The sequence below is a fragment of the Parambassis ranga genome, chromosome 24 (assembly GCF_900634625.1).
Source record: "Parambassis ranga chromosome 24, fParRan2.1, whole genome shotgun sequence".
NCBI classification, from domain to species: domain Eukaryota; kingdom Metazoa; phylum Chordata; class Actinopteri; family Ambassidae; genus Parambassis; species Parambassis ranga.
The window spans coordinates 10,785,919-10,800,663 of record NC_041043.1 but is presented as its reverse complement, the minus strand read 5'-3'; the positions used below and the strand labels follow the sequence as shown (position 1 = coordinate 10,800,663).

At 42.4% G+C, this 14,745-nt stretch overlaps 2 protein-coding genes across 2 annotated transcripts; one reads left to right on the top strand and one right to left on the bottom strand.

Moving 5' to 3' along the window:
• Positions 1-78: 78 nt before the first annotated feature.
• hnrnpub (heterogeneous nuclear ribonucleoprotein Ub) lies at positions 79-9,022 on the top strand. Its single transcript, XM_028397008.1, has 14 exons — positions 79-508; positions 1,827-1,941; positions 3,729-3,808; positions 3,894-4,033; positions 4,149-4,248; positions 4,768-4,880; positions 4,979-5,242; positions 5,355-5,474; positions 5,572-5,700; positions 5,812-5,980; positions 6,086-6,364; positions 6,449-6,720; positions 6,824-6,961; positions 7,197-9,022. The coding sequence occupies exons 1-14, from the start codon at positions 79-81 to the stop codon at positions 7,245-7,247; spliced, it is 2,400 nt and encodes a 799-aa protein (XP_028252809.1). The 3' UTR covers positions 7,248-9,022.
• A 1,716-nt stretch (positions 9,023-10,738) lies between these two features.
• Positions 10,739-12,426, bottom strand: lft1 (lefty1). The gene is made up of 4 exons (XM_028397817.1): positions 12,162-12,426; positions 11,690-11,936; positions 11,344-11,583; positions 10,739-11,063 (listed from the first exon to the last, which is right to left on the bottom strand). Exons 1-4 carry the CDS (start codon positions 12,424-12,426, stop codon positions 10,739-10,741), a joined length of 1,077 nt encoding a protein of 358 aa, XP_028253618.1.
• Positions 12,427-14,745: the final 2,319 nt, after the last annotated feature.

Here is a 14,745-nt window from a genome sequence, read left to right as displayed (position 1 = left end):
ACTACATTCGACAAGAAAGGGCGTTCAATTATTTATTTATCACCGTATTTTAACATATTCTTCGACCAAGCATCCAAAATGAGCGCAATTAACGTTAAGAAGCTTAAGGTTAACGAGCTGAAAGACGAGCTGAAAAAGCGTAATCTTTCGGACAAGGGACTGAAGGCCGAACTGATGGACCGTTTGCAGGCCGCGCTGGACCAGGAGGCCTTAGGCGGCGATTCACTGGATCAGGAAGCCGCTGGGGACGACGGGGACGACGCTTACGACCAGGCCGTTGACCAAGAGGGAATGGGTGAAGAAGAACAAGGCGACGATCCTATAGAAGAAAGCATGGATGCCAACGAGGAGGAAGACGATGCAGAGAATGGGGACGACGGCAATGGCGTTGCCGAGGACGAGGAGATGGGTGAGGGGGAAGAAGACGAGATTGATCCCATGCTCAAGGGAGATGTGGACGACATGGAGAAAATTGAGGACGGTGAGCCCGGTGACCAGGCTGCTGAGGGTGAGTCGACTAAATTGCTTTTGGAAATGTGACTGGTTGGATGGACTGTGGCTGGGTGTCGGTTTTTGCTATAACGTTAATGCTACCGCGGGAGGGAGCTGACTGGGAACGAATAAATTTGAATGCGTTACCATACAACAGAGCGTCCATGTTAAGCTAGGTAGCGTGACCTCACCACAAGGCTAGCTATGCTAGTTAGCATACACGAAGCAGTTAGCCTGTCAGCTAAAGTTAGCATCGGTTACCCTTCGTCTTCGTGTAACGTCGTGTATCTACTGTCCAGTGCACAAAACATAACACTAGCGTTATTGTGTCATAGAGAAATGTTGGTAACAACGTCTACGAACGGCAATCGAAAAATGCGTGAAGTAGCTTTTGATGTTTTATTAGACTTTTAGTTTCGTTTGGTTAGCGTGTTAGCTTGTCGGCTAGCATCATTTTCTTTGTGTCTGTGGTGTAGTGCTAACTAGCTGATCAAACGGTTAGCTGATTCAGAGGTTCCCATATTGATGATTGGCTATGAATGGGATGTTTGGGTGGGGCTGAGGCACTTTTCTCTTTTAATTTAAATGGATTAACATCAGTATTTGTAATGTGCGTTTTGCGATATACTGCTGTGCCTTCATGTCATGTGACTCATTCTGAGTTCACATGGGACGTCTAGGCATATCCAAAAATTACATGCAGTAAGTGTGGTAGTAAGTGTGTAAACATGGAAACCGGGATAATCCGAACTAGCTAATCCAAGGCTGTGCGGAAACTGGAACGGCACTGAACTGCTTGAATAGACAGCTGGTCAGTTTTAATGGTGGTTTGAATGGAAAGTGTCGCCTTGCAGGGGGAACATAGTAAATATGGATTTGTAATGGATAGTCATTTAATTCATTGTTAACAAAACAAGAAGGGGGGTAATTTTGGTCTAAGTAGGTTTCCCTGCATGATACATTTGTCCTTGACATTAGTAGACTTGTCCTCCTTAATGAAATAAACTTTTATCTGAATATATAAGCCCTTTTGTAGGGTTAACTACCCTTTACTTTTCAGCCCCATTAAACTGTTCATAATATTAATTTGGGCCAGTTTGTATTATAATAACTACCTGGTCATTACAGCTTTTACAATTTATACAGTATGAATGTATTGTATTTAAGTGTAATTATGAGGTGTTGCCTCTTAGTTACTTTAATATCAATGATTATGGTCGACTCACTGTAACTAATGAACGGGCTTTGTGGGCCAGAACCCCACTGCCAGTCCGACCTCTTTCTCTCTCACAAAAAGGAGCACCTCATTCTATATCTTTGTTCTATTTTCAAAGGGGATGCGGACAAAGACACGAATGCTGATCAGAAGAATAAGAAGGGTGTTAAGAGACGCCGGGAGGAACATGGAAGGGGCTACTTTGAATTTATTGAAGAGAACAAATACAGCTGGTAAGGATGGGACAGAGCAAAAATGGCCTTCAGCATCCCTGAAGCGCCATCCATAGCTTTGTTGAATTGTATTGGCTTTAAGTGCCAATGCACGTAATTAGCAAGAGGAAAACCCTCATTTTCAAGTATTATACTATTTGTGAATAACATTACTTTCACACACATGTTTTGAGGGTCATCTCTGATTACTTAAAGAGCCTTACCATTTACCTTTTACAGTGCCCACTCACATTGTCTTAAATGGACTGCATTCTGTAGCAGAAGTGCATCTATCAAGTCTCTAATGAATTTTCACATCTGTTCCTCATGCCACGTTTTGAAAGCCCATTGTGTCCTCAAGGTGAATTGAGGCTTCTCAAAGAGAACCCAGTGGAAAGTAGCAGATGTACTCTTTTGAATAAAAGGTGGTTGGGGAGGAATAGCTGAGATGCGTGGGAGGAGGGGTCCACTGCTGCAGGGTAGCAATATATCCCAGAGTGTTTGGAACGTCCACGGAGAAGCTCGCTATTGACCGTCCATCGTTTTGCCTCGCAATGGTCTATTTTTTGTTTTGTTTTGTTTTTTATTTCACTGATTGTATGATGTCAAAATGCTATTTATGTCTCATGTATCACATGGCGTATGTTCTCATGGTGCGAATGCGTACATGTGCAAGATTTTTCTACCTCTGCATAGGTGACATCATGCATGGTGTGTGTGGGGTTTTGAGTGTATATGTGTACATGTACCTACTTCTTCAGTGTTTTGTTTTCATTGCGTTGTTAACATACTCTAAGGATCAACGGGTCAAATTGTTTTGTTTTTTTTAATTATTATTTTTACTAAGTACGGAAGAAAACTGGGACTCTTCACAAATGTTCGGGACTGGAAATATTTGATCTGAGCTTCAAGTTTGTTTTCCCCCTTTGACACCACTTCAGTATATAAAGTCCCTGGCCCCCAGGCAGCCAAAGCAAGACTTGCTGGTGGGCCTCCACCAACCACATGCTCTAGGTCAAGCACATTGCTGTCCAGAGGCCACCATCAATCTTCCCGCCACATCCAGGGCTGTCTTGTCTTGGTCAAGTATGACTGATGTGACTGAACTTGGGGAGTTTTAAGACTTTCGCAGATGAGGATAAGCCCCAATTTTTGCTTCAGCTGGAGTTGCAAACAATGCTTAGGCATTAATTTAATCTTCCTTCACAATCAGCAGTTATTTAAATTCCTTTGTTCAGAGCTTTATTCTTGAGCTACAGAGTTGGTAAGTTGCTGTAGTTCTCAGTCCACTGCAATTGTTTGTTTTTAAGGCACTAAACATGGAGACATCTTGAACTACATAGTTACTCAGATCAGAAAGTTGGCCATGACCTTTTCATCTACAATTCCACACATGGGAAGTTAAATATAACCTCTCCCCATATTGCTGTTACTGACATCACAGCACTCCCAGAGACACAAACACACTCGGCTGAAAGGGGAGAGGTCTGTTTGAGTCACTGACCGTCAGATAGCCTTGCATGTTAAGACTAGCCGAGGTGTCTTTTGTGTCTCTTATGGTTTAGATTTCACTGGACTCTGCAAGGTAAGTGTTGTTTGTCAAAGACTACAATACAGCAGACTACACTAAAGCTTTGGAGGCTGGTTTGCTCAGTTTACATTTTCTGTTTGATTTCGCTCGATCTATCTTTCAACATCCCCCCCCCCCCCTCCGATATTTTTTCAGCAAGTGGTTTCCAAGGCATCTATGTGTTCCATACAGGTGCACTCACCTATGAATCCTCTGACTTCTTGGTATCTGTCTTCAGGGCCTCATTTAAGTCTCCTGTGCCTCCCCTGGAAGAGGAAGATGAAGAGTTTGATGACACCAAAGTCTGTCTGGATACCTGTAAGTTCTGCTGTGACCATTTTTTTCCCCCCAAAGTTGATTGTATTTACAACTTAAGCTTATCCGTTTTTGTATTGTGCTTTAGACAACTGTGACCTGCACTTCAAGGTGTCAAGGGACCGTTACAGCGCCTCTTCTCTCACAATGGAGAGTTTTGCTTACCTCTGGTCTGGAGGCAAGGCCACATACGGTGTGAACGAAGGCAAAGCCTGCTTTGAGATGAAGGTACGAAAACATGACTTTGTTTGCCTACAGCATAATGAATGTTTGTAGTTTGTGATCAGTAAAACAAAATGAACCCTGATGAAACAAATTCTGATGTTTGGTTTTGTATTGACAGATCACAGAGAAGATTCCCGTAAAGCACATTTCCAACAAGAACATGGAGATTCATGATGTGCAGATTGGCTGGTCTCAGGCAACTGGCACACTGCTCCTTGGTTAGTGGTTTTATACTCTTTTTGATTTTGTAAGTTGCTTGCGTCGCCATGTTAGATCAGTGTTGCAGTCAAGTTATTATTCCGCCTAACATCCAGTCATTTTACTGCCATGATGATATTTCAATAGACTGCATGACAACCCTGTTTTTGCTTTTTTATGTTTAAGGGCAGAGAGGCTACTATCATTATCACTTGCTATGATTCAGGTTTACTGCAGTCAGTTATTAGATATTTGCAAAAAAATGTGATACTTTATTAGATAATAGGGTTAGGGTAGACTTGCAGAAGACACACCTGAATTCTAAGGCAGCTGTGATCTTCTGTGAAAGGCAATCTGTCTTAAACTCCCCCTAGTGGATTTAAAGCAGCATAACATGTATATATAAAATGGCCTCATCTCTTGTTGCAACATTACATTGGCATCCACAGTCAGTGTGCAAATTATCGGTGTTAGGTTTGGCTTTATTTCCTGAGTACCTTTGTTAGCCTTGTATTTGTTAAATTTCCACAATGTTTTAGGTGAGGAGGAGCATTCCTATGGCTACTCTGGAAAAGCCACTAAGACCTCCAACTGCGCGACAGAGGAGTTTGGAGAAACTTTTGAGGAGAACGATGTCATCTGCTGTCTGATTGTAAGACATTCTGATCATATGCTCCTACTATTTGTCTGTTCCAGCTCCTGCCTTTATCACACAAATACTGACCTTGCATTCTGCTTTTTTTTACGTAGGACTTTGAGGGTGATGAGGTGGTGCTGTCCTTCTCCAAGAATGGCGCAGAGCCAACTATCGCTTTCCAGTTCAGCAAGGACACTTTGAATGGCCAGGCCCTTTTCCCCCATGTTATCTGCCACAACTGTGCTGTGGAGTTCAACTTCGGCCAGATGGAGACTCCATATTTCCCTCAGCCTGAGGGCTACACTTTCCTGCAGCAGATCCCTGTCAGCCAGCGTGTGCGTGGGCCTAAGGGGCCTCAGACCAAGGCTGACTGTGAGGTGAGCATTAGACATTTGGCTTCAGAGAAAAAGATTTCACCCTCATCAATCCTGCATAAAACATGATAACTGCAGTGTTACAGTATTGTTTAATTTATTTGGTGTTCTGCAGATCATTGTGATGGTCGGTCTGCCCGGATCAGGGAAGACTACATGGGTTAAGAACCATGTCCAAGAGCACCCTGGTAAATACTACATCCTGGGCAGTGACACCATTGTGGATAAAATGATGGTTAGTACTAACACTAATTTGCATGCCTCCCCTGAAAAAAATATCTTCTATTCGATTTGTTTTTTTTAACAAATAAAAAACTTTTTGACTTGAACAGATCAACAGCTTGAAGCGCCAGTCCAAAGACATCACAAAACTGACTGCCATTTCCCAGCGAGCACCACTTTTCCTGGGAAAATTCATTGAGATTGCTGCCCGCAAGAAAAGAAATTACATTCTGGATCATGTAAGTGAGACTTATGCTGTATTTCTTTTCTGTCTTCACCAGTGTTACTGAGATAAAGCTGTGTAAACAAATGTATTACTGTATAAATGAGGTTCTTCCTCCTCTCTCCAGACTAACCTGTCAGCCCCCGGCCAGAAGAGGAAGATGTGTTTGTTTGCAGGCTTCCAGCGTAAGGCTGTAGTAGTCTGCCCATCTGATGATGACTACAAGCAGAGAGTCCAGAAGAAGGTTGAGAGTGATGGCAAGGAAGTTCCTGAGCATGCTGTGCTTAAAATGAAAGGTAAAAAAAATGTTTTCACCCTATTTCTAATTTCTATTTTTACTTACTTGTAAGTTTCCACTGTCTCTTATTGAATTGCTAATGTTTTTTTTTCTTCCGTTCAAGGCTTTTACTCTCTGCCTGAAGAGGGAGAGAGTTTCAGCGAGGTCGTCTATGCAGAGATGCAGAAGGAGGATTCTGCCAAGTTGCTGGAACAGTACAAAGAGGAGAGTAAGACTGCTCTGCCTGCTGAGAAAAAGCCCAACCAGGGAAGCACAACACCCAAAAGAGGCGGTGGTATGCGTGGTGGTGGACGGCGAGGCAAGAACCAGTTTGGCCGTGGTGGTCCTGGACAGAGAGGTGGTGGCCGTGGAGGCTTCCAGAGCAGGGGCAACTTCCGAGGAGGTACGATTGTGTTAGAAAATTGCTGTCAAAGTGAACTGTAAAGCCCTTTAGTCTACATTTTAATGTTTCCTGATCTGCCTTTAGGTCCCGGCCCTCGTGGTGGCTTCAACCATCCTCCTCGTGGCTTTATGCCTCCACCTGCCTTCAGGGGAGGATTCCCCAACCGTGGAAACTTCAACCGCGGTGGTGGCCATATTCCCAGCCTGGGTGGGTCTCCAAGAGGCGGACCAATGAGGGGTAACATGGGACCCAGAGGAGGACCCATGAACAGAGGTGGTCCTATGAACAGGGGCAACATGAGCAGAGGAGGCGGAGGAAACATGAACCGTGGAGGGAACAGGGGACATCCAAACCAGGTGGGTGTGATGGTCCGATTTTGGTGTGGTCTTTAGTCGAGATTCATTTGCAATTGAGCCGTTTGGGAACACTAATCCCTTTTTTTTTCTTCCTCTAATACAGTTCCAACAGAGAGGAGGCGGCCGTGGCAACTTTGGCAACAAGGGTGGAAACTTCGGTAACAACAGAAACGGTGGCAACTTTGGCAACAGGAATGGCATGGACAAGGCTCAAGCCTTCAACCAGAGCTGGCAGCAAGGGGTCAGTATATCTGCTACAGGGACATTATTTAAAGATATACTGAGACCAAAGGGCGTAGTTTAATTTTGTTTACATGGGTAAATGGCTCGCACAGCTTTTAAGTCCCAGGTTATGTGTGTGAGCATTCTTGCCTTTCATCAGCCTCTAGGTAAAACGTGTGTGTACTTGCTTTATTAAACCAGTATTTAGGAGGCTGTAATAAGAAATATTAAGCACGCTGTCTGTCCCTTTGCAGTTCTGGAACCAGAAGCCTTGGAGCCAGCAGTACCAGCCTGGATATTATTAAGACACTTGTTCTAATGGACTGGTGGCTGACACAGAGATCCACCGCTAGCCACGGAACACCCCCACCCTTCTGTTTGTTTTTTGTTTCTCAGAACCCACTTTTAATCATCTAAAAACCCACTCCAGCAAGACTAAGTGAATATGGAGCAACATTCCATCAGAGAGGAGACCAGGCAGCATGAGTGTGTTTAAAGCTTTATATAATTGATATACACATGTAAAGTGTGGGTTCAGTCTAATTAAATGATCCTTTTTTTTGTTGTAAATTTTCAGTATGGTTTCCTCCACTTTTAAATGACATGCTTTTAAAAAGATCTAATGTTTGTAATATCAGGAAACAGAAACATTTTTGCCTGTTGGGCAGATAGTTTTTTTTTTTTCAGGGTTGTGCATTTTATCTGTGCTGTGACTTTTTTTTTTGTTTTTTTGCTTTTTTTATTACAAATTGTAAATATTTGTTCTTTTATTTACATAGTTTGTGTGTGAGGTTTAAAAAGCCACAATGACTTTAAGGCTTTTTGGCAGAAAAGCATGATAGCTGATGACATTGTTAGACTGTACATGTCAGTAGAGTTCACTGTCAAACAGTTTAAACTGAAGCAGCAGATAAAGTACAGCAAAGTCTTTGTCTTTTGTTCCCATTATCAAACCTGTAACAAGCTCCATAGACATACAATAAACAACTCGTTGGCTTTTTATACATTCTTCCTGGCTTATGACTTTTGATTCATTTCAAAGGTGTGTAAAAGACCTTTGAATGGGCGATGGCCTGGTTTGCTACTTCAAACAGTACAGACATCAGCCCTGCAACAAGCCCCACTCTGCACCTCATTAGTTAAGTATTTCCTTCAAGTATTGTCTTTGATGTTGCTTTCCACTCTTTTAGCTGTTCTAATGTGTGTTGCTTTGATAAAGTATTTTGGCCAAGCCACTTTAAGGATAGTGTAAGCCATTTTTTTTAGTACATTTTAATTTATATTCTTAATATAAAGGCACTGACTATGCTTGAATCTCAGGAGAAAGTTTACTAGATTGTCTATCAACGGTTCCTTTAGTGCAGTAGACTTCTGAGTAACAGCAAGCACTGATCGGTCCAAATAAACAGCGGATGTTTTGTTGCATGTGTTTTTTTTCCCTGATGTATATTAATGCCACTTTTTTTTGGATGATGCTGAAACAGGTGGGGTTGCTCATATTCACCAGCAAATGTAAAGGGCTACACAGTGTCACAACACCTCATGAACATCCTCTCACCTTCATTGAATGCTTATTGTTTTTCCACTCTTTAAGGTGTTGTTGCTTTAAAAGCAGTTTGTGTTGGTGACTGTGTGGCCCTGAAATAATGGCAGCTCCCCCTCATTCATGTGTCCTTCCACTCATCTTGTGTTACAGCAGAGCTAAAACAAAAAACAAACCTTTACAGTCCAATACAGTGTCCCTCATTTTTATAATTTTTACCTGCCAGTGTAAATACACCACTAATCCAACCATGCACGAATGTTCATTAATTGAGTAATAAATGTGTTGTGATTAAGAAAGTATTAGTTTGCCCGCGTACTGCTGTGTGATAAACTGTCGATTCTATTTAAATGTCAGGAGAGTTTGTTCCCGCCTCCCTTATTGTACTGGATACTTATAGCAGAATGCAAGCTTGTGGTTAAAAAAAAAAACAAAACAAAAAACACCTATAATACAACAGACACTATATTTTTAATCGCTTTGTGTTGCAGGTTGTATATCAGGTATTTTATTAAACCAACAGCGCATAAGCTTTGAGACTTTTTGACATTTGTTGTCTTTTCTATCGGACCGTTTTTAATATTTCTGTTAAAAAAATTGGAATTGTATTTTTTTTATTTGTCTCTATTAAAGTTAAAGAACCTGATAAATGTTGGTGTGATCTGTTACAGTGCCTGTAACAATATGTTATTGACTTTATTAATTTGAACATTGTTTTGACTCTTCTGATCATTTGCAAATATCTACTATGTCATGGTTATTTTTCAGCCTTAGTTTGGTCCTGCTAGCAAAGAAATCTAAATTATGTGTGCCTTTCATGAAGTGTTTATCCATATTTGGCATTGAAACATCACCACAGCAGTGTTTCCTGAGCTCTTTTATAAAGGACTAATGCGTGTTTTTCATGCAGTTATATTATATATATATATATATATGTATAGTTTATAAATCATGAATTTTAAAGCAATAATTATTGCTTTTTATTCCTGCATTTGCTACTGAAACATGAGCCCTGATGACAGCCTTGATGGTGTCATCAGATCTCTCAGTTATAGCTAAATTGAAATCTTTAAACAGCCATATTACTTCTGATCTTAGCACTCCTACCATCACTGCCTCAGAAGCTGCTTGTGCTCATTAGCATGCTAGCGCTAGGATCATGATCTTGGTAAACAGTGCTTGCACATTTATTTTATTACACCGAATCATTATCATGATCATTGCCACTGTACTGCCTCACACAGCCATACTAAGCTACATCAGTGGGATGAAAACTGTGCTACTCAATGTCAGAACAGCCACATTATATGTATTTTTTGGCGATGTAAGACAATATGCATGAGGGGTTGGATACCATTTATCCCATCCAGCAGCAGACAAGAGGCCTTGTTGTCATTCATGATTCTTTACAGCACCGCCTGTGTGTGTGGCTTCTCCTCACGGCTGGAGGTGCATGATGGGAATTCACTTCCCAGGCCAGACAGACAGCTGCTCGTCTTTGGCATGTTTACCTTCATCAGCAGTATATTAGTGAATGACAAGACCCCCTGCTCAGATAGCAAACAGTACATTAGGTGTTGGCTCTGATTACCAATGTTTGGTCCAGTCTAAGCCTGATGTAAACACACACGGAGGGGCCGCTCGTGTGAATTCACTGTATGTTTCTCTGTATGTAGCGCCGACCCCCTGTAAATAAAACAAGTTTGAGCATCATTGTCAGTGACAGTGAGCCCTCAGTGGAAACAAGTGTTGTAAGTCATTAGGCAAATTATTTGCTCTGCCTCACAATTTCCTATATGTGCAAACAACAAGGTGAAAGACACAGGTGGCAGCTGTATGTAACTGCATGTGAATGCAGTAATGAATGTGAATGGAGACAGGCAGACGCACTCGACAGCAGGGAGGCAGGAGCCTGAGAGGTTTAGGTGAAACAAAATATTTTATTTTCAACATAAACTCATTCATATTATGTACAGCTTGAAAATATAACACATAGAATTTGAATGACTGCAGCGGATTCAGCACAACTCATACAAATTCAAATAAAAAAAAGATATCAAAATATATAAAAGTGCTTGTGTGAGAGAGGCGGAGTTTGATGGCAGCAGGACTGCCTGTTGTGTGTGAAACTCCCAGTGAATGTCCATTTAAATAGAAAAGTACTAGACGTGTTGTTTAAATCCATTAAATATTGTGTATCAACAGTATGTTCCCATAATGCACCCCCAGCATTTTAGGATTTGGTTGTTTTCTTTATACTATGGAGACATTGTCTAGCGTGCATGCACACCTCTCTACTATCATGTTGGGGAACTCAGCCACCTCGATCTCTGTGTAGTCCCCTTTCTTCACTAGGTACATGATGGGTAACGGGGCACTCTCAGACACTGTGCACCGCCGCTCCCCGTAGCCATAGTTGCGTTTGGGCTGCTTGCAGCCTCCGGTGCACCTGAAGGCCTGGTAACCTGCTGGCTCGATGATCCAGTACTGTGTCCAGGTGAGGGCACGGAAGTCGATGAAGTACTCCTCCCTGCAGCAGGTGTCTCTGTTTTGGTTGAGGCTGCAGTCACCACGAGAGCTAAAGGAAAAAATAAACAGGAAGGTTACATGACTGCTGCTGACTTTTCTTTTTTTTTGAAGGGGTGGCCTGGTCCAAGGGACCCCAGAATGTCTTAACCACGCCCCTGCAAGTGTTAATTTATAACCCCATTGGATCAAGACTAATAGTTAAGCTTTTATCTCCCTGCTGCCACACCACAGCAGATCTATTAATGCAAATGGTGACAGGTAAAACACAAAACGAGGTCTAATTGTCACACCAACACAATATCCTGTATATCAAAAGCTCGCGCCCTTACCCGTACTCTTCGAGGTTAAGTGTGTAGAGGATGAGCTCGGGCTTTCCCAAGGTGTTGTCCGTCTGCTCCTGGGTGGTAAAGCGGACACTCTTGGCCATCTCTGCCGCGTAGCTGCCAGGTCTCTCGCCCTCGATCCACACCTCCAGGTGCATAGGTGTCTTCTGCTGCGTCCTGGACCAATAGTGCACCGCCTGTGTGACATCAAAGCTCTTCCAGCCTGTCTCGTGAATAGGGATCAACCTGTGAACATGATAAGGACGATTAATTAAAAATGAAATGCAGCGTAGCATAATTTCACACTGTAATCAGATTAAACTTCACAGGTCACAGAATAACGCTGCCTTACCGTGAATCTACGAGCGACGTCCGGTTGGATCCGTTGGGTAGCACCTCCACCCAGTAGATGCTGACCCTGGCGTTGTTGACTGGCCGATGGTTCCTCTTCTCCATCGTGGAGCGTTTGTGGTAGGAAGCCCGCTGATAGAGCTTCAGCTCCGCCATGGTCACCTCGCTATTATCTGGGATTCTCGCCTCCATGTCGAACACCATGCGATTACGGGTAGTGTCAGAGTACACGTACTCCCCAGAGATATCTGAAGCACAAAAATACATATTTAAAAAATTGTAGTCAGTTCTTTTTTAGTAGTTTAAGCCTGCTTTTTTCTGTTGCGTAAAACTGTTGCGTAAAGTGGCACAGATGCCACATTTACGCATGGAAGTTACTTTTCAGTTCTGAATGTATATGTATCAAAAACTATTTTCAGACAATTTCACACCGTTTGTGCGTAACATATTAATGAAAAGAGAAAGATCCTCACCTGCATTGCCTGGGATTCCCCTCAGAATGCCCGCCAAACTGGGCAAAGATCTGCGCCTCCTGCTGTGGTGCATCTTCAGCATTGACATGTACTTATTTTTGATGTGCGCCGGAATATGCAGGTTTTCCAAATCCCTCTTATGGATCTTCGGAACTTCATCCAATCCTAGTTTTTGTAGCAGCGCGTCCTTCATATCCTGATGCGTAAAAGCCTTAGCGACACCGAGGAGAATGGCGCACAGAACACAAGCGCGAAGGAAATCCATGGTAACTTCAGTATGACAGACAAGCGGAGGAGAAAGCACAAGATACCCACAGATACACTCTCTGTGCCTCTGACACTCCTCCGGCCCCTTATATCGTTGCGGCCCTCCCAGTCATTCGCACTTTGTCGATGGGGGCAGGGACCCTTATCAGAACAAAGGTGCAACAATACAGCCCCATCCTAAACAGGATATCTAAGTGGCCATACTTCAAACAGCAACAATTAGACTCGAGTGCCATCCGTATTGGGGAGGTGTAATTTCACCATAGCTCCTCTAAAAACTATGTTTGATGTCAGTGTTGTTTGTGTTTGTGGCCAGAATCTGCTGGATCCAAAATAAAAAAAATAAAAAAATCAGCTGCTAATATCTTGCAAACATCTAATCTGCTTATGTCTTCATAGGGACAAATAAACATTCATGCATTTTAAGTGGAGATGTAACTTTATTAGTTTGTTCTTTCTACCATAAAAACCAGAAACTGTATCAGAATCAGAAATACTTTATTAATCCCAGGGGGGGAATTGCTTATAGGAGGGCTTTGTCAAACAGACAGTGATTTATGAACACTAGTAGTATTCTTAATCTTGTCTCTTTGGTTTCTTGGTGACTTTCCTCTGTAGTGTAGTTTCTCTGCTGCTACACATGTGCCCCAGACAGACATTTCTTGACCCTGTAACCCTGAAGTGCCCTCTCTTCAGTAGCACTCTTGTCTGCACACACCCCACACTCTGACGTGTACATTCCACTCAACGATGTCAGGCTAGGCTAGGCTGTCTGGCAACAGTCTGTCGCACCGCAGGCTTATTTCTGTAGTAGTAGTTTTGTCCAGCAAAGGTGGAATGTCAAAAAATAAGTGTATAACATGGGAAGGGGGGGTCCAGTTAGGAGGAAGTACTGCAGGGGTTTGAGGGAGGAGGAGGAGGAGGAGGAGGAGGAAGGGGGGGAGAACACGAGGATTAGATGTTTATTCCAAGCTCCATCACCCATTCTTGGCCCTCTCCAGCAGATTAAAATTATTAGCCAAACAGACAGTTAATCCAGGGGCTAGGGGGGCCGGCCTGGATGTGGATTGGGGCAGGCTCTTCACAGGTTGGTGATTATCTGATTCCATTGCGAGGATTTGCCTTGCCTTTTTTGTCACACAAACATTAGAAGAGGGCTGCTCTCACTGGCTGCCCAGAAGGCCCTGGCTCTGGTTGTGTATTGGGCTGTGTTTGCTTAGAGATGTCAGACAGACTGAAGGGGCACACAGGAAGAGCAAATGACAGATGACTGCCAGACCCTGCTCGCTCCACAGCTTCAGTGCTTGCAACTTATCAACAAGACAAATTATTAATCAGTGTTTGAGTCCCAATGATGCTGTTATAAGATGCTGGTGGTGCTGATATAAGATGATAAGATGATGGTGCTGTTATAAGATGTAACATACACATATTTTATTGTAGAAAGATTTTAAAACTATATTTTGATTGCATGTGCACAAAGGCAAATATGTGCACATGGAGATGTAAGTTACAACTATGGTTGCAGGTAAGTACAGTGTACAAGGTACAGTGTTATATGGAAAAATCATGCCACATATTTGATCCCTTTTTTTGTTTGGTGTTATTGTTTAAGCTCATTTTGTATTTTTGCAGTTGTGTGTATGGAGTTCATTGTCCTTAGCATTTGTTTTTAAATATAAATTAGTGAATTTTCCCTGTTATTATAGGCTAAGATGGCAGTAATAATACTGGATTCTTACTTAAATCATGATACACTTTATGTATTAACTGGCAAATGGATTAAATACTGCAAACTATGAGGTGTTTTTAAGTCTAGGTAGTTTTTATAAAGGACCTTAACCCAGCATAAAAACATATATTGATGCATAAATAAGCTGTAAATATCTGCACAAGGTGTGTGCAGGTAACACACTTCTAATGTGGATGTATAGGAATCCTGATTATGATTCATCTGCATCAAAGCCTGTAGCTGATGTCTGATGTCACCATCATCAGTGCAGACATGTAAATTCAAAGCATGGATCTATTGTCCAGTCCAGACTGAGAGCCTGTTCTCTCCTCAGCCTAAAATACATAGGCCCATACTCTTCTCTATCCCCTCACATTACAGCCCCTAATTCGGGAAATTAAGATGTCCTTTGTGTGATATTTCTCAGTCTTTCTTCCTTCCCATGCCAATCAAAGACAAGTTGCCTAGTTCAAAGCTACATCTGATGTTCCTAGGTGCCATTTCTTTTCAATCAAAGGCCAAGAAGCTCCTACAATCAACAACGCAGGTGTTAATTAACATCCAGCCATTTGCATTCAAAAGCAG